Source organism: Dermacentor andersoni, chromosome 8 (assembly GCF_023375885.2).
Source record: "Dermacentor andersoni chromosome 8, qqDerAnde1_hic_scaffold, whole genome shotgun sequence".
In the NCBI taxonomy this organism is placed as follows: domain Eukaryota; kingdom Metazoa; phylum Arthropoda; class Arachnida; order Ixodida; family Ixodidae; genus Dermacentor; species Dermacentor andersoni.
Window position 1 is genome coordinate 30,439,839 of NC_092821.1, and position 20,812 is coordinate 30,460,650.

A 20,812-nucleotide genomic window follows, 5' to 3' on the forward strand; every position below is an offset into this window, starting at 1 on the left:
TAGGGCCGATATCGGGAATTGATGAAGGCGCCTTTTTTTGTGAATATTATATATGTCGAGAAAACGCCATGAATATGATGGGTAACGATTTGGGCGAAAGCTTTCGGATAAACAATTTGCTCCGCGTGGCGCGAGATTTTATTCATGGTTTCGCCACTTTTCTAAATACAATTCTAAAATCTTGCGGGATTATCGCTGATAAGGTTAGCAAAAGTCCTTCAAAACAATGGTGTTTCGCACTACAACCCGAACGGAACGAAGTTTATTTAAACGCTCGGATGATGAAACTTTCTTCCTCACACATCTCGCTTTCTATTTTCAATGAATAATTATTCTATTCACCCGTGGGGTGAACTTAGCTGGCGTTCCTTTTTTTTGTTTTTTGTGCCCGCAAGCTTGTGAACACATTAAATAAACTTGCCACTTAAGTCCTTCCAGGGCTGTGAGGCATCGTTTTCAACAAATCAAAAGATACGTGTTTCCAGATAATGAATATGACAGCGTCGTACGCTCGCGCGTAACTTTCATAATTTTAGGTGCACGCGTACTTTGAAATTGCCCAGCTTGCAGTGAAAAAAAGAAAGACGCAAACACGCGATAGCATAAAACAGACCGTACAGAAAGGGCGCATTGCTTGAGGTAGTGATGGAGAAACAACACGAGATCTATGAGGGCACTTAAGCTGCTAGACAAACCTGCCAGCTCTGGTGCAACTTGTAAAAGAGTGTGCGTGATACATTGCACTTAAGATATGACAGAATGAGCGTGAGAACAAGTAGTTCCAACAAATAGCTAGTAGTTTCCGGAGACTGTCAACGTTCTTTGTGATACTGAGCCACGTGGTTGTTAATCTTTAATAAACAGTCAAGCGCCAAATTTGGTGCTCTGTAGATAGCACAAAAACGCAAAGAGTATCCAAGCATACTGAGCTAGACGCGCAGACTTTCGCTATCTTTACTTATAGTAGGGATGGGCTAAAATTACGCACTAACAACTACAGCCTCGCTGTGTTCGAAAAATATTGGAAGTCGGTAGAATTATATCTGTAACGTAGCTCGCACTGCGGAGCCAGGTATAGGTTGTCACAATTGCATGTTGCAATTGCATTGCAATTGCGGGTTGTGGGTCGAAATGAGTTTATCGAGATTGTCAAGTACATTGACTATTCTGCCGGCCTTAATAAGCAGCAGCCTAACACGTTTTGCCTCAGCAGGCCATGAAAAGGGCTTTGAGCCCTTCATAAAAAGAAGTCGACAGTTTCTGACGTGAAATGGCCGAGGTGAAAGTACTATGTTCCCAACAACAACAAAAAAAAAGAACCTGTGACTTCACAAAGAACTTAAATAGTTTAGGGCTGAACTGATCGAACTCAAAGAGCAAAGTAGGGACATGGACGCTGAAATCAGGGGCCTTACTGTTGTTGGAAAAGAGGACCTTGGAGAGATCTTGAACAAAATGGCAACGTGTCATCGGGGCCCCTCTAGCTAAGTATGCCATTTACGTCTTGCATAGGGTGTTGTCTGTGAAGGAATTCTCGCACCGCTATGCTGACTCTAATTACTTTCGCTCTTGTACGACGGCTAACTTCTCTCCTCACGTTAACTGAGCAGGACGGCGTAGGCCACGTGCGCAGGAACCACGAACGAAAGAATTTCGCTCTTTGGAATTCGCTTTGAGACTGCAGAGGGATCAGCGCCCTCGAGATCATCACGTCGACGGCCAAGATGTCTTTCCGTGCATCTAGTCTCACGTCGTTGATCTTCTTTGGAACAGCGTTCTCAAGAAACAAGGACAGTGCTTGCCTGCCGTGGACGCGCAAATTGTCACTCCGAGTTCCGTGGCACAAACCGGATGGTATGAGGCCATCGTTGAGGCGCATATCTTACGGTGAACCAACTTGACTCCAAAGATGCATTGACGATCCTTCGCTTGGCTTTGCGGCTCAAGACAGGTTTAAAACCGTCTTGCGATGATTCGTCAGCAGATTCGCGGTGTACAGGTCAGTGTCCTCGCTGTCACTAGATGTATTTCCTCGCTTTCTCGACGCGATTCCCGGTGATTAACCGGATCCGGACGGGGCCTCGGCACGTTGCACGTCCATCACAGCGAGATGTGGGGCGGCAGACCCCACAGCACTGAATAAGCCAGAAAAGCAGAGAGACGGGCATGTTGTGTTCCGCAGAAAAAGCACTTCGTCGTCATCCCCATATTGTCGGAATTCCGTAATGATCTGGCCATATTTTTTTTTCACGGCACAAATGTATTTTTCGCTTGGTTAGACATGTCAGGAATAATTCAAGACAGCAATATCAAGACAACACAGCAGCAGCTGCAGGAAAGGCAAAAGAAGGAACAAGGAAAGTCTCGCTTTTAATTATGCTCATTGGCCTTATTTAGACGGCCTATACAGAAATAAGGAAATATTTACAGGCAAATTTATTTCCACGTAATGCCATTCGGAAATGGACGCCGGCGTAACTGAGAAGTTTGTAAAAGAGAAAAATAAACTGATTTCGGTCACCTCTTGCACCATAACAACGAACGTAACAAATCAAGTAAACAATAAAGCATCACCATATGTGCGTATGGCAACGTTCAGCAATACGAGAGATTATCATTCACCTCAACGTGCAATGACCGATGGCTTGACATCTGACTAGAAGCCTGAGCTTGTATTACATTGGGAATAGAAGCCAAATTGGGTTTTCTTCAGACAATATATGATTATCCTCATCGGCATGCCACCACTCGTCGGAACCTACTGCAGTGTGAGGTAGTCTGCTTTGCAACTGCGCACTATTCCCGACGGCCTGACGTACGATTGACAGCCTGAGATAATAATGAGTTAGAAATTAAATACATTAGCATTTTCGGTCGACCAACGCGTGGTCATACTTATTGTTATTCCACCCTTCACAGCAGTGTTTTGCTGTACGATATGATCTCTTTGACCCCAACGTGGCATTCCTGACATCATGTTTGATTGGCAGCCTCAGATAACGGTACATTAGGCATAAATTTTCATTTCTTTATTTTTTTCTTCAACCAATGTGACCAACGGGTGCTTATCGGTATTTCACTCCTCATAACAATATTCTGCTGCAAGAGGCATTCTATTGCATGTCAAATTTCATGTCAGTTTCATGTCAGAAGTTGGGAAGAAAATGCCGTCGCTCCAAAACATCTGCTTCACAAGTTGCCTGTGGTTCGCATTGCGAAAAACCGCACAGGCTGAGTCGGCAGCTACTTTCTTGCGCACCATTTCGTCGAAAATCATCGGCGTTCTTGTTGCATCTGCACTCGCTATACATCTGCAGCTTCGGTTCTTTGAGTGGGAAGACGCGACTGCCCACGTCCCACAGGTATTTTACATTTCGACAAGGAAAACATTTCACGTAGACTAGGCAAATGTATGTCCTAGTGCAAGACGGACGCTCCTTACTTTACATTGCGTGAATCTATAATTATACCTGCAATAGTGCTTGCGAGGAACTAATTTGCTTGGGATATAAACCTTATTTGTGTAGCCAAGTGTGCTTAAGTTGTTTGTATGACTGGCACATAATTAAAGCGGGAGAAACCACGGGAACGAAGGGCTTCGGTAATTATCAAGAACAATCGGAAGCCATCGGACAATGTCACCAAAGAATGCGGGCCGTGCGTGCAGACTTTTTCTATTGGACTCTGCAAAGGAACTGTAACTGAAGACTGAAATTCTAATCACCGTTGTATACGTAAGCTTTCATGCCTTCATCAATGCACTCTGTTAGTTTCTCACAAGGGGGCGCAAAAGGGAATCACTTAGGTGGATGTATGTTGCAGCTGTTCTTTTATTATTTATGTCACACTACTGCAGGCCTCATAGGCCCAAGCGGGTGTGGAATATGATAAAAAATAGAAAACATTTGGCTACCAAGCATACAGAATTATTAAGGAAAAATCAACAAATGTGTGTATTCGCACTAACAATTGAACAGGGTACAGGAACAATCCCTGCACCCGTAAAAATGTATATCCAAACAAAAAGCAAACTAATCTAAGAACATATGCTAAATACCTTGCGAAAATCAGTGGCCTCAAAAAAAGTTCTAAGAAAAGGGTTCCAGTTGAATATCAGCCGTGGAAAAGAAAATCTCTGTTTAAATGCATGTGTTCTTGCGGGATTTGGTTTCAGCGCGTGGTCATGTGTGTGCCCATTCTTTCGGGTACTTAAAGGTTGGATAAATATTGACATGAACTTGTCCGTTCTGCCTTTTAAAATATGTTTTTCTCTCTTTCTCGTTAGTTTTTCTTGCTAGGCCAACATGAAGGACGAAGACATCGTTATCACCGGCTTATCCGCGTACTTCCCCCAAGCGGATCACCTGGTCGAGTTAAAGGAGAAGCTGTACGGGGGTGTCGACATGGTCACCGAAGATGACTCGCGCTGGCCTCCAGGTGCGTGAGAGAAGTTTTTCAAATAAACTAAGCAACCCCTCACAAGTTACAGCGGGAACTGTGCCGCGGTTACAATGTCCAGATTAGATGTGTTTTTCCGGCAATAACTCTAATGACACGCTGTGCTGTCGGAACATCAATAATCGAACTAAAGATGACCACGAATACGTGTCGCAAGTATTTAGGCAGTTTAGTATTGCCTTAGCAATAGCGAATGCGTGACAGAATGTCTTCAAGTATCGCTTAATACGTCAATGTCCACTGTTCGAACGCTGTATACTTACTTTTAAGATTTTATCCGCAGTCTGCTTTTCTACAATGAGTGCATCCGTCAGAACAAATTACTACTTTGTTGCTGACTTCATTGAGCTGCAACGTGTGAACGCTGTGTGGACTTGCATATTTTACGCTGAAGCAAAATGTGCCCTTCCCAATTCGCCTGTGTGCTTCTTTGGCTATGTATTTAATATCAGGATCCATGCACTCAATCGACGATAGTGCTTCTTGTTGTAATCTCGCCTAGCTGGCATCATTAACATAACTTTCAGATGTCTCGTTATTTGTTCATTCACATGCTGCCGGAGATTTTGAGATCCATTTGCTCTATTTTATAATAACAATCGAATGTTATTTATTGCAAACGATGATTTCGACTACTTGCCAGCGTAAGAGCTTCCTTTTATGCTGGTACTGGTGGCTGAAAAGCAAGTTGCAGAAGCAACTTGCCGTAGGTCAAATATTTGAAGCGCAAGAATGACGATATAGTAACTTTAACGACAGATTTGTTATTGATGGGAAAGCGTGAAATGGCCTATTGAACGAACAAGCTGGCGTCTGTCGTCCGCAGCAGCGAAACGGCACCTAAGCTCCCATTGCCATTGGCTGCGGTCGCACGCCACGAGCGCGCCTCGACGGAGCAGAGTAGGTGAAAGGGAACACCTGCTGCGGCCAAAGCGCGCCAGGTGTTGCATTAGGAGAGAAGGTATCACCGCGAAGCCACGTCACCGTCGCTGTCGCCCTGGGGAGGCGGCGTGCAGTCCGTATCGCTCTTAAGGTCCCTCTATAATTTCCGACCTAGCGACATCTGCCGCGCGGGCCAGCTAGGAAGTTCCTGTAGCAGACGGCGCCCACGCTAAACCGCGGCACCACGGCATTGAAGAGGTGAAAAAATATCTGCACATGCGCGGAAATAAAACGCTACTGGTGCCTGACTGGGGTGAAAAGCGAAAGAAGGGCCCGAACTGCTAAATCTAGTCCTTTAATTTCAAATGAGCGCTGGAAGAAAAATGCTGAAGACAGCGGAACGAATGCTTGATCACCTCGATTCCGCATGTTTACATTTCGTTCATTTGCGGTAGTATTAACTTACATTACATGTTCACAGCATAAATTATCTGCATATATTTAAGAAGAGCGTGAAGTGTTGATTTACTTGCATTTACTTACATTTCATAAAACAATCGAAGCACTTGACGGGTGAACAACACGGAGTAGGAGCCGAAGACAACGCGACACATGTTTGGTGTCTATCCGCGCGAGCTTTGGCGATTGCTGGCGCTTATTTCCGTTTGCTCTGTGAATTCTTTTGCTTGTAAGTGTGCTGCGTACACATAACGGTTACTTTAAACGAAGAACTTGTGTGAAAAAGAAGGCTGACAGTCGCTTGGACCGAAATACTTCCGACAGTACAGTGTGTAAAACACACTGTACTGTTGGTGGTGAAAATAAACTTCAACTTCAACTTCAACATAACGTCGCTGAAACGTGCGACCCTCACGGCAACTAAACAACATCATGTGTGTGTGTGGAAACGAGTGCACCAACAGCCTTCTTGCCGCTGAGTGTGTCTATCGGGTTGCGATTACATGACGGCTGTTGTGTTTTGTGGTTCAGTGCTACGAGCCAGTGCAACTGTCGTGACATTCTAAAGCGGCGGTATGGATCGTGTCAGCGAGTCTACTCGATCGTGTTCGGGCTGCCAGCGCGATCTAATCTCGCTGCCCACCAACATCGAGCGTAATGTGTGTACGCTGTGAATGTGGTTGACTGTTCTCGTGGACCGTGCGACGTCGCCACGTAAACTTGAATCATGACGCGCATTCTTGTGTTTCGCCTCCGTGCACCGCTAAAGCCCCTTAAGAATTAGAGGGCCGTATTACGAAACGCACGCGAATCGGCCTAGCTATTACTGCACTGTGTTTTGCTGACAATCCGTGTATCGTTTCTGGCGTTTTTCTTATACGTCAACCTGCAGTTGTGTGTTTTTCATCAGTAAAATGGCATCCCGGATTACTGAAACATCGTCGAGTGTAAGGGAAACTTGGCAGGAACGCGTCGCAGCTGTATGTAATGTACTTTGATATATTGCATTATACTTTATTATTTGATGGCCAGTAGCAGTGGCTAGGCAGTATTTGTTTTTAAAAGCAGAGTAATGCAGACACTTAGGAATATATTTATTCACATATGCAATGCCCAAAATACGATTAGGATATTCGAAATGGCTTTTTGGACATATTGTAAAGCGCAGTTGACAACGCGCGCACAAACACAGGAAAGTGTAAAAGTAGAATTCGCTGCTCAAATTTATTATTCTTTATCGCACGTCATGATATTTGTGAGCGAGTTAATGCGCTTCTGCCCTACTATTTACTTGCATGCTAGGTCATAGTGCACTTGCTAAGTCAAAGGGCTCATAATGCACTAAAATTAAAGATATCCACAAATTTCGGCCGTCAACATTCATAAGCCCGCATTTCTACTGAAATGGCGCTAATAAAAATTAAGGATAAGATAATAGACAACTTTGAGCAGAAAATATATACAATAGGTGTTTTCCTAGACTTTAAAAAGGCATTCGACTCCATTAAGCACCCTGTTTTACTGTACAAGTTATATAAATATGGTATTAGAGGAACGGCTCTCACATTAATAAAGAATTACCTCTTAAATCGTCACCAGTACACGAATATTACGAATGCAAAATCCAGCTTAGGTCAGATACATTATGGAGTTCCACAAGGATCAATCCTTGGGCCGCTGTTATTTCTGCTCTATATAAATGATATAATTAACGTGCCCTCTACACCAGAAATAATAATGTACGCTGATGATACCAATGTATTCTTCTGCGGACAAGACCTAAAAGTCCTCCAAGTAGAAACCAATGTATGGCTGGAAAATTTGTCCACGTGGCTCTACGGTAATGAATTAGAGTTAAACACTAAAAAAACTAAGTACATTATATTCCGCGCTCGTAACAAGTGTATAAAACAAGAAATAGTTATCCAATTTCGTGATGAATTTATCGAACGTGTACCAACACATAAATTTCTTGGTGTCATCTTTCACGAGCATCTTGACTGGTCACCTCACACTGAAAAAGTTCGCACTGGTATATCTAGGTCCATTGCTATCATGTATAAAATAAAGAGCCTTTTGCCCATCTGGCTAAAGAAACAACTATACTACACATTGGTACATTCGCGTTTCCACTATTGTTTTCTTGTCTGGGGCACAGCACCTAAAACAAGCATAGAAAACATATATTTATTACAAAAGAAATTTTTGCGCCTAATAGATAATGCACCATACCTTAGCCACACTGCCCCACTGTTTTAGAAAACATCAACTGCTTACACTGTGGAATGTTATAAACAAAAAGATAGCGTTAGCTAGTTACCTACAAATGCATTCCGATCCTACGGCTTTTTTCCAACAATATCTAACGAAAACACACACCTACAACACCCGGCACATATGTTACAATAAGGAAAAAATACGTACAAACTACGGCACCCAGAAACTTAGCTACAGAATTTCCAGTTTTTTAAACGATCACCATCCTGCTGTAAACATTATCCAAGAAAGTAAATCATTCAAAGCTTTAAAAAATAACATCACTATGTATCTATTGTCACTGCAGGCATAACCCCTCCTTTTGTTTTGTTTTTTTCTGTTATCTCTTACATCAATTTTCCCAATTGTACATAAATATTCAATATGAAATAACTCTCGTCTCAATGTTACCAACCACTCTGTATTTCCATCTTGTTTAGTGTTGATTTTATGCGCTGAATGTCTTGTGCTCTCGAATGGGAGCAAGGGCACAGACTCCTTGTCAGGCAACCACTTGCCTTTTGGTCTGCGCCCTAGGCAACTGTACCACGTTGTCTGAATAAACTCTTTGACTGACAAATACTATCGCAGCTCTGCACACGCACGTAATTACTTTCTCTCGCACCTTCGTATCGCTCTACGTTACTTTCCTCGCATAGTCGTGCAGTTACCGACGGTTCAGTCTTTCCGTTCAATTCAATGCGACCACATTTATCTTCTGGTTACGTTTTCTTTGCCGCGCGGGATGCTCAATAACTTCTTGCCTTCCTCCGTCTGATCTCGGAACCTACCCGCACAGCAACAAGGCATTTCGGTCTTTCGCATACTAGGTCATACTGAGCTATTCAACGGGCTCATAACAAGTTAAAATGAATAATATCCACAAGCTTCAGCCACCAACATTCATGCGCGCGAGTGAAATACAATCACAGCTCGACACACGCACCTGTATACTTTCTATCGCATCTTTGTATCGTTCTATGTTACTTGCCTCGCTTAGTCGTGCAGTTACCAACGGTTCAAAGTCCTTGCGTCCAATTCTGTGCAACCATACTTGTCTTCTGGTTAGGTTCTGGTTGCAGCGCGGGATGCAAAATAACTTCTTGCCATCATCCTTCCGATTTCGGCACCCAATCGCACAGCAACAAGGCATTTCGGCCCTCCCGGAACGAAATTATCGCAGCAATGTGCATAGCACAAAAGGCGAAACGCGCGCTCCGCGCCCGACGTGCAGGAGCTTGCATGGCGGCAAAGGGGCGGAGCAAGGTCACATGTCACCGATCAGCCTATCGCTGGCGTCGTCGGCTGGATCAAAGCCTTTCGGTGCTTTGAAATTACTGAGGGATTTTAATCTCTCTCACTCCCATTGGGCTTAGCTACTGCGCCCGCCTGCCGTCGTTGGTTGCCGTTGCTGCATACTAGGTCTCTGGTCGCGCGGGACGTCGCTGAAATGCGGCGGTGGCCCCTCAGGCTGCTGCTGCCTGCTGGCTCGGGCCGCACGTACCGCTATGGTACATTGAAGCATCACTGCGAGCCGGCCTATTTGGAATTGATTTATCGTGATACTTTGCAGTAACCAAATGGAGACAACGAAGATACACAAAGACGAGCGCTTTCTAAGACCTGCTTTTATATATTTTTGTTATTTAGGGAGTTTATTTCCGTAAAAAATAAATCTGGCTGTTAGGAAGTGCTCATTCTTGCAGATACTTTACAACGAAGCTGTATACCTCTACAGTTCAAGGAAATTTTCCTGTCATTGGCGTGATAAGCAAAAAACTCCCCACACGTGGGCCGATCACGGAGATAGGGCAATGCCGGGCCGATCCGCGGCGGAGATGGAGAAGGCGTTAAGCACTCCCCATACTTGGGCCGGTCCTGAAGATAGTGCAATGCCGAGCCGACCCGCGGCGGAGGTGCAGTTCGCCATTAAGGGGCACGCATACGCAGCTTTGCTGGTCATCCTTCTTCACAGAGTGGAAGGGCGCTGAGTTTTTTCGTCACCGTTTGTTTAGCGCAAGGGTTAACGATGTATGGTACATTACTCACAGCGCAGAACTTCAAGGACTGTTCATCAGCGTTCAATTGGAGATTAATGCTTTCGTATTCACAAGCGATACGAATTGCTTAGGTCTCCTGGAATTTTCTTTATTTTTTGAGGTCTTCTTTACTTGTGCGAAACCAAATGCAGCGCCGAAAGCGTTCACTGGCAATGCAGCCCGGCGCTTCTAACCTGCGCCGAGCCGTGCGGTAGATTATTATTGGTTTATTAAGGCGAAAGCCTTAGATGGCTCATGGGTTGGAAACTCCAAGTCTGTCCGGCGTCATATCACCAAAATTCAAGCTCATGCGCCAGTAAGCTATCAAATTCTCCGTCAATAAACGAACTAGATTATCTCTGTTCACGTTGAACAGACACCCTTCTAAATAATCAGTACGGCCACAAAAGTGCTTGCGAGCGGTTTTCCGGCTTTGTTCATACTTGCCGAGCAGCGTACACGCCTCTTATGACGTTTTGAGGAGTGTAAGTACATACGTCTGCGAGAAGTGCACGGAAATCTGTTGTTGAAAGTCAGCGCTGTGCGTTTGTCTAATTCGCCTTTCGTTGTCCCCCTTCTTCTGCCTGCGGTACAAGAAAGTAGAAGTCACCATAGTGACACGTGTACTTATTTATCGCGTGACCTCGTTTCATCGTCTAGCAAATGTTATCGCTTAGCGCAGGACGCGCCCGCATGTATCGGAAGTTTCTCGGATGTTATAGATCGTTCTATTCGCCGTCCGTTGTCGCCGAACCTTGAGTAATCTGATTGTATGTATGCGCGACGCGAATGGTGTAGAACTTTCTGGAAGACACGCGGCCACCAGCGATTACTCTGGAACATTCGATGGCTCATGTATAAAAGCCGATGCGCTTGACCCGCTGACCCGTTTTTCGACGATTGCCTACTGTGTTCGCCTCTATCGTTGTGCTTTGAGTGTAGCCTGTTTTTGAGGGCACAGGTTGGCCCCATAAAACTCTAGTTTGGCCATTCGCAGTTTTGCTGCTTTCTTCACCGTTACTACCACGTGACAATATATGCATGCCCATGTAGCTACCCTCGTCGGTGAAAGTGGTAAAAAATTAATTCATTGAACCAGCGTGTGTGTCCTAATCGTCTTCATCGACATGCCACGACCGTTCTAACATGCCATTAACCCCGCCTAACTTGTGGCGATGTATCGGCGATTGAAAAAGAGATCGAGTGCAGAGAAGACAAGTAATATGATGTAGCAACGCGTTCGAATGAAAATTTCGAAGTAATGTAATGAATGTCGTTTGAGCGCGCAAACTTTCGGCTCCATCCTCTTCAGCGTACGCCAAAGAGACGGTCGGCTTTTTCTTGCGTCGTGTATTGTGGTTAGCATACCTATTGATATCTATCGTACCTTTCCCCTAAAAAATGATCTTCTGGGCCCCAATGGGCCAAAAGCACGTTCTCGTTACGAGTCATGCCGTAGTGAAGCACTGCAGTAAAACAATTTTACCACCGGAAGCTATATAACGATACCTAACTCTAAATACACGAGCGTTTTTGAATTTCTCCCCGTTCGAAATCTGGCCTGCAGGACCAGGAGTGAACTTGTATTCTCGAGCTCAGCAGTGGAACGCCATAGCTACTAAACTGCCACGGCGGGCCTGCATTCCTCTTAACTTTGTAAATTGTTGAGCAATAGCAATCTTTCTGTGCTTCTTGGTATAATCGTGCTGTAGTAATGAGAGTGGCGAAATCAGTGTTTCTCAAAAGTCGACCAGTTCCACTGGCCCTTAAGGACGACGTGGGCAAGGAAGTGGATCGCTTGGTGCAACAAGGGGTATGGGAACCCGTCGCGTACTCCAACTGGGCCACGCCACTGGTAGTGGTAAGAAAAAAAGACGGAACTTTACGCCTGTGCGGTGACTACCGTAGCACCGTAAACAAAGCTATTAAATGCAGCGGGTATCCTTTGCCCACTACCGCTGAAATGCTCGCAGCTCTGGGTTCAAGCAAATTTTTTACAAAGCTGGACCTAGCTCAAGCTTATCAACAGCTAACGCTGGACGACGAATCGGCTGAAGTGCTCACAGTTAACACGATAAAGGGACTGTACAAAGTCAAACGGCTGCCGTTTGGAATTTCGCTGGCGCCATGGGTATTTCAACGAGTCATTGATACGCTGTTAGCAGGCATTCCCGGCGTGAAAGCCTATCTTGATGATATCTTGATTTCTGGCCGTAACGCGGAAGAGCACGCCGAGAGATTAGAAACCGTGCTATCGCGTCTGCAGAATGCGCAGTTAAGAGTAAACAAAGACAAGTGCGAATTCAACAAGCCAAGCATTGAATTCTTGGGTCACAGGATTGACGCCACGGGAATACATCCGAGCCGAAGCAAGACTGACGCCATCCATAAAGCGCCCGCACCCACAAGCAAAAAGGAGCTGCAAGCGTTCTTGGGGTTACTAAATTTTTACAGCAGTTTTCTCAAGGGCAAGACTGAAGTGGCAGAACCCCTCTATCGACTGCTCGACCATGACCACGAATGGAAGTGGACAGTTGAGCACCGACGTGCGTTTGAGAGACTAAAAAAATTGCTGAGCTCCGACTCTGTACTTGTGCCCTATGACACCAAGCGTCCTTTAATTTTGTGCTGCGACGCATCTCCTGTGGGAGTAGGGGCAGTGCTAGCCCATCGTACGACTGATGGGAAGGGACAGCCCATAGCTTATGCTTCCCGGACGCTTGGAGCCAGTGAACGTAACTATGCTCAGATTGATAAATAGGGCTTAGCTGTTGTCTTTGGCGTGAAACGGTTCCACCAGTACCTTGCTGGGCGAGAATTTACGGTCATAACGGACCACAAGCCATTACTGGGCCTGTTTAACACGGACAAGAGGGTGCCTGAAGTTGTGTCGCCCAGAATGCTCCGTTGGATTTTATGTTTGTCTGCGTATAACTACAGCCTTCAGTACAGGCGAGGCCAAGAAAACTCCAACGCCGACGCACTCAATCGTCTGCCAGCTCCGGGAGACGAAGACGAGCCACAGCCACCTGGGGACGTGCTCCTGTTGGAAGCGGTCGAGTGCGCACCGCTGCAGGCGGCAGACATCGCTGCACTGATCAAGAAGGACAAAGTATTATCCATGGTAAAGGAATGGATCCTTAGTGGCTGGCCGTCAACACAACTGGACAGCAAGTTCGCACCTTACGAGGGGAGGAAGTCGGAGTTGTCGTTGCATCGTGATTGCATACTGTGGGGGAATCGCGTTGTAATTCCTAACGCAGCAAGAGAAAGTGTGCTTCAACTCCTACATGCAAATCACCCTGAGATGAGTGCTATGAAAGCGTCAGCTAGAGGGCTCATGTGGTGGCCGGAAATGGACCACGAAATTGAAGAGTTTGTACGACACTGTCCGCCATGTCAGAGTAACCGGCAAAGCGATCCCAAGGCTCCAGTGCATTTTTGGATCAAACCAGATCAGCCTTGGAGTCGCTTACACATTGATTTCGCTGGTCCAGTTTATGGAGAAGTATTTTTAATCGTGGTAGACGCGTACAGCAACTGGGCTGAGGTCGAAATCATGTCATCCATGAAAGCTACAGCTGTCGTCACCAGCTTAAGGAAGATGTTTGCGACACACGGTGTGCCAGACGTTATCGTTTCGGATAATGGCACAGCATTCACTAGCTCGGAGTTGCAAACGTTTTTAAAGTGCAATGGTGTGCGTGCTATTTTCACTGCTCCTTACAATCCCGCCAGTAATGGTAGGGCGGAGAGAATGGTACGAGAAGTTAAAGAAGCATTAAAGAAGCAACAGGAAGGTTCAACGCAGTGCAAGATTTCGCGGTTCCTGTTTAAACAGCACACGACGCCGCATTCGGTCACGGGGAAATCTCCGGCAGAACTAATGTTCGGACGAAGGCTGAGGACAGCCTTGGACAGACTTCATCCGGACCGGCAACACGCGCCGGAACCGCAACGACCGGAGATTAAGAGCTTCCGTGTCGGTGACGCGGTCTATGCTAAAAGCTTTTGTCCAGGTCCAAAGTGGAAGGCGGCCAGGGTTGTGGCATTGCGAGGCCCGGTGTCGTACATCGTCCAGCTGGACAACGGCGAACGCCATCACAGGCACCGGAACCAGTTGAGGAGCGCCTGGACGAGGTTCGAAGCCGATCCAGTCTCAAGTGCAGACTACCACGTCAGACTGCCTCCTACAGCCAGACGACCACAACAGCTGCCAGTCAGCACGGAAGCAGCCGCAGGGGCAAGTCCGGGCCAAGCTACCCAAGACCCGGTCGAGCCGCGAAGATCAACACGAGTTAGACGACCTATCGCACGTTATGGCATTGATGACTAACCAGACATGTTTGCAATTGTGTAACAAATCTTGGGAGAAAGGAATGTTGTATACTGTTATCGCGTGTCACACTGCATTTTCATGATAACCGCTTATCGGCCACGCAAGCAGCAGTCGGCAGATCACATGTTCATCACCCTATAAAAAGGGCACGGCATCAATAAACGTTGTCTGCTCCACCCTGGCGTCCGGCTGATACGCTACATTTATTTTTTGTATGCATTGTAACCGCCCTGAAAATGAGGTCGACGTCTACATCTAACCGGCGCCACTTTTAACCGAAACCAGGCATCAGAATTAGACATCTGAATTCACGATGCAAAAGGCATTTTCTTTATATATATATTTGTGTATCGTGTCACGTTCAAACGACGTCAGGGTTACATTCCAAGAATGTTTTCAATGACGTAGAGGTTTAACTAACTGAAGAAAAGCCAAATCATTCCGGCAGCGAAAATAAAGCGTCCACAAAAGAGTGCTCACTCTTTTGTGGACGCTTTATTTCGCTCTGTAGCAGATTGCCATACGCGGCTGATTGTGACCAATAGCTGACATCAGTGAAGAACGGGGTTTGTATGACTGAGCTTCTTCCTACTATAAATGTGTATATTTATTCACGTAGTTTAATAAACAGGCTGAAGTAAGCGGACATTGCCTTTAGAATTTCGAAAGTAATTAAGAACTTCCGGAAAAAGCAGACTATCGCCTGCTCACGCTCGGTCACGGCCGCCCGCTTAGGAATTAAGCTTCGGCCACCCGGCTTATCGGTGTCGTAGCCGTCGGGTCTCGATAATTTCGACTAGTTTCGAACACTCAAGTAACCTCGAACCAGATGAAATGAAATGTCACACCATAAGCCCGCTTGCGAGGGTGCGCTCACTTTTGGCCACTCCTGGTTAGACGCCTTGGCAGACTTAGCTTCGTGATGAGCAATTCATAACGATTGAAATAATTGGCAAGTTAGATGTGGCTCCAGTTCGTCGATGAAGCTGGTGCCGGACAAAGCCGGTGAGGAACACGTAGCACAGCCAGACCGGAGTATATGGGCGCGAAGACGCACTCTAACCCTGGCGTGCACAAAACAAGCGCTGCAGCTGCGGTCTCCTACGCACTGCCTCCAAGATTTGCGCGCGCCGGCTGTTTCTGCTGCGGCCGTGCGATTTGCCACACTCCCCACTAAAGAAGTGAATCTGGACGCGCGCGCCTGACAATCGCGAGAGGGCGCTGTTAGCCTAAGGTAGACATTACGCGAGCGTATGACGACGTAGACCGCAACGTTCTGTGGTATATTGTGGAAGGGGGAGGGTTAGGCGACGATTGTATACAGCTTGTGAGAGAGATTTTCCTAGAAGATACCGTTTGCGTTAAATAGGAAGGGATGAGGAGCGAGAAGAAAGTTGGTATCAAGGGAATGGGGCAGGGGTGCCCTTATCCCCACTGCTGTTTGTAATGTACAAAGTAAGCATGGAAAGGGCGCCAAACGACAGCATCATAGGTATTCGAGACGTACTATCAGCGTCAAATGAAAGTTGAACAGCGGAGCGCGTGGCCCAAGCATAAGTAAAGATATAGTGTGCGCCGTCCAGTCATCACCATTGACAGGCGCGCACATCCGGTTTGGCGGCACTGCGAGATCCCCCTCTAGGGAGATAATTCCACTTCTGTTCTGGTTCTTACATTTGAAAGGGAGAAAATCAAAAAATAGAAGTGAAGCTAAAATAATGCAGTTTACGGCGAGTCTTGTCGCACAGATCGCCGAAACCATAAGTGCTGTCGGCGAGAAGAACGTGCGCGTGGTGCTGTTTGCACCGTCATCGCCCGCGCCGCGTGGGCTAATCTACCTTGCGATGACGGTGCAAACTGCACCACGCGCACCGCTGTTCTCGCCGACAGCACTTACGGTTTCGGCGATCTGTGCGACAAGACTTGCCGTCTTCATTTATTTTTATTTAGCTTCATTTTACTTTTTTTATTTTCTCTTTCAAATGTGAGAACCAGAACAGAAGCGAAATTATCTGACTAGAGAGGGATCGCGCAGTGCAGGCAAACCGGATGTGCGCGCCGGTCAATGGTGATGACTGGACGGCGCACACTATATCTTCACTTGTGTTTGGGCCACGCGCTCCGCTGTTCAACTTTCATTTGACGCTGACAGTATGTGCTAATTAGCGTGACCTTTAAAGTGTGTGAAGGTTAAGATGCGGCGGCTGAGCACTCGCAAAAAAAAAAAAAAAAAAATCGGCCGCGCGTTTACTGGCTCGTTTAGTTGCCGTTCGTTTAGTCGCTCGCTTTCTCATTCGTTAGGCTGTATGAACTATAAGTTCGTGTGGCCACTATGTCTCTGAGACACATTTGTTGTAGGGCGCTTAAGCTGGTGCATTAATGCCGTCAGCGACCCTTTGTGCGTCAAAGCTGATACGCGCCGCGAATTCACACCGTAAGAACGACGCGGATTCTTTAGGTTAGTGAGGGCTTGCTGGAGGTAAGGATGTTGGCATTCGTTCCTAAACGTGTTATTTGCAACCATTCGCTACAAGATGTTGCCACACGCGCTTAACAAGTGTTGCGTACCTAATTGTAGCGCACGTGCACAAAGGTAAAACTGACGCCGACCAAAAACATCAAAAGAAAAGAAACCAACACGTTTCGGCTCCCATACGGGGGCCTTGTCCACGATGTTCTTTTCATAATTAATTAAGTCTTTTTGTGTAACCGTTTCATGTATTCTTATCGCAAGCATGTATGTGTGCGGGCTGCCGTGGAAGGGAGGCCATGGGTCTTGTCTCGGATACGTGCTGCCTCACTGGTGGTGTTGGGCCCCTGTCGTGGGCGACACTTGGCAGTTTTGACAGCAACCAAGCCTTTTCGCTTCTCGGTGCGAATAGCTGTGTCGTCGACATGCGGGGAAGGGCGCGGGGAAGGACCCCATAATTTAATTTTTTTAAGTGCAATTTTATGTGCAAGTAGTGTCTGCCGCTTCGAGTAGACCACCTCACGAACAATAATTTCGCTATTTGCCACAGGCAACGTGTAAGAATTTTTGAAAGTGTTCGCTAAAACACCCTGCACACACACACACACACACACACACACGCACACACACGCGCACACACACGCGCACACGCACACACACGCGCACACGCACGCGCGCACACACACACACACACACACACACGCACACACACGCACACACACGCGCACACACACACGCGCGCGCACACGCACGCGCACACGCACACGCGCACACACACGCACACGCACACACACACACACGCACGCACACACGCACACACACACACACACACACGCACGCACGCAAGCACGCACGCACGCGCTGTGATTCTCTCTCCACCACTTCCATTACCTGGCAGCTTCATCACAACTCTTAGACTTATATCCACTTTTCACTATCCTGATTAAATACGTCTCCTCATCACCACACCGAGGCATTTAAATGGTGTTTTTATCCACAACATAGAACTTTGGAATGTTTTACCTGGTCATTTTCGTCCTTTAAATGTCACCATGCTGAATTCTTCGATATTGTATACGTTAACCAGTGAACTTGCATTGCATATATTTTTCTTTTTGTTTTCGCTTTTTCATTCTTTGCTAAATTTGTATTCTGTACTCTCTGTTCCTGCAGTGGGCGTTCGGAGCAACGGTATGTTGAAATAAATGAAGAAAATAAATTTCAATCTGATGGCAGTGCCAACTTGAACGCAGCCAATTTATCATTTAGAGAACCTTAATCGTACACAAACCAGAAAAATCTATAAACCGAGGCAGATGTGCAAAATCGAAGTTTACATCACAGCATACTAGCATGTACGCCAGACAGCATCCATCCTACAGTGATGTGTACCCCTGGTGACACGAGACTACTGTGGTGTGCACACCAGGCCACTCTTTGTGCATAGCAGAAACCACCAAGCCGCTGTGTTGTGCACATCACGACACACCAAGCCACTCTGGTGTGCACACGCGAACATACCAGGCCACTCTGGCGGGGACCCCAGAACACACCAGGCCACGCAGGTGTGCACACCAGGTAACACCAGACCGTGCCAGTGTTTACACTAGGAAGCACCTGAACACACCAAAACCCGTCTGGTACCCGCCGTGGTTGCTCAGTAGCTATGGTGTTGGGCTGCTGAGCACGAGGTCGCGGCATCGAATCCCGGGCACGGCGGCCGCATTTCGATGGGGGTGAAATGCGAAAACACCCGTGTACTTAGATGTAGGCGCACGCTAAAGAACCCTAGGGGGTCGAAATTTCCGGAGTCTTGCACAACGGCGTGCCTCGTAAACATAAAGTGGTTTTGGCATGTAAAGACCCATAATTCAAATAATTTCAAACTGGCCTGGTGTATTTTTTAACGGGGATATTCAACCTTACTAACATGCTGTGATTGCGGTTGTACGACTCGGACGTGACCACAGGGAGCCGAAATCAGAGACATTCTAGGGCTCATACAAACAGGTTAGTGACGATTCACTTTGTGAGCGCGGCTTACGTGCAAGTGTGTAGACGCCTCGAACATGCACAGCGAGCAGCACGGCGTCGAAGCGCAAATGCAAAGGGCGCGAACGCTGTCGCGGTCGCTACATTGATCTAGGCTGCAACGCCTCGTGTGTAAAGTAAAGCGCATATTACTACATGTGACAAGAAGAGACGCTGCAAACATGTACAATGAACACCGCGGCGTCGAAGCTCAAAAGGGCAATCCTAGTAAGCCAGTTTCAATCTTAATCTACAGGCACCATCCTGCTCCGGCACTTGCTTCCCTCGCGGTTATTCTCGCCGATTTCACAGATGGGCCACCACGCTTACGCGTAAAACGTTATTGAGCACAACAAAACAATGTACATTATGCAGAAAGGCGAAATCGTGAATACATTTCCCTACTTACGCAGGATACAAGGGCACACCAAGACGACATGGCAAGATCCGAGACCTGACCCGCTTCGACGCCCAGTTCTTCAGTACGAACCCGATGCAGGCTCACCTGATGGACCCACAGTTGCGATTGTTGTTGGAGACGTCATACGAGGCAATCGTGGACGCCGGCTACGACCCGGAGACGCTGCGGAAGCGGAGCATCGGGGTGTTCATCGGCAATTCGGGCTCCGAGTCAGCTGAGGCCTTCAAAATTGACGCGACGAAAATGGCCCGCCACGTTTTAATGGGCTGCCATAGGACCATGTTCTCCAACCGAATTTCATACTCACTTGACCTACAGGGTAAGTGCATCTGGCCGTGAATCCAAGGGGGTGTCAAACGTTTCAAGCAAAACTGCGACTGAACCCATCTCACGATAAACGTCGACATTAGAAGTAAACAGAAACAGTGAATCGGTTGAAATACATAAGGTATTCTTAGTTAAGAGAGAAAATAACGTTATTTTCTCTCCTTATTAGGAATACATAACGTAAAATTTAAGTTTGACCGTTCTGTCAAAGTTTCAGTCTTGAATTTCGCGCCACAACTCCAGGGTTTCTTCGTCAGTGTGACATCATGGATTCCAAAGAATTTTTTTGGCATTTCGAAGAATGTGGGTTAGTAATAATAATTAAATCTTCGTAAGTTGAGCCCTTGTCTATATAGAATACAATGCAGTCAATTTTTTACCTAATACATTTTTTGGAGCCTGAGCCAACGGCGCAGAAGTTTATGACCTTTCAACGAGGTGGTGCGCGGAATTCAAGGCGGCGTCGCCACCCGTCTTTCGCTTTCTCGTCTTTTCTGAATTTCCACACGCCTTATAGCGGTAGATGACATTTTTTTGGTATAGTGGAAGGGTAATTTGCTAACAGAGCTCAATTTTGTTTTCTCTTTCTGCCCTATAATACGGTTGGCGATAAAGCGACGTGACCACACACCATATAGCCACCTCTGGGAGGCGTCATGTACAAGGCGTGTACTGCAACTGGGCCCCTCTCTTCTGTCAACACACACTGCACCGTCTAGCGGCGAAACCGCAAAGTCCACGCTTCGCCTGAGATATGTGTTATCTGAGAACTGTTCCCTCTAAGGCGTTGGCATTCCTAGGGTACTACATGCAAATGCCGGTAGCTAACAGCCTCTACGTCTCTAACCACTTGCTATGTCGCTAACCATTTTCCCGCCTGCCTCGGGCACTGGGCAGCGTACGGTCTAAATAAAAGTGCATCGGGATGCTGTGCTAGGGAAGAGGGTTCAAAACGAACAGTCAGGCCAACTTCGGTCACTGAGTGCGTGATAATGTTTCCACATGTGCTGCTTTTCAACGAACCTGTCTCGCACCGACATGGGTCTCCGTAGATGCTGGACAATTAATGCAGCCCTCTTCACTAAAACTCTTTGACTCCGACTGGGCGCCCTGGGCAGGTGCCACTCGGC

The 20,812-nt window shown here is 46.8% G+C and overlaps 1 protein-coding gene across 1 annotated transcript in view; it reads left to right on the top strand.

Annotated features, from left to right (window-relative positions):
* The first annotated feature begins 4,292 nt into the window (after window positions 1-4,292).
* Window positions 4,293-20,812, top strand: part of LOC126534093 (fatty acid synthase-like) — a 183,329-nt gene continuing 166,809 nt past the window's right edge. Inside the window, exons 1-4 of the mRNA XM_072284047.1 lie at window positions 4,293-4,441; window positions 13,035-13,218; window positions 14,202-14,337; window positions 19,348-19,674. Of these exons, the coding sequence (XP_072140148.1) occupies window positions 4,305-4,441; window positions 13,035-13,218; window positions 14,202-14,337; window positions 19,348-19,674 (784 nt within the window). The 5' untranslated portion in view covers window positions 4,293-4,304. The remainder of the gene's footprint in view (window positions 4,442-13,034; window positions 13,219-14,201; window positions 14,338-19,347; window positions 19,675-20,812) is intronic.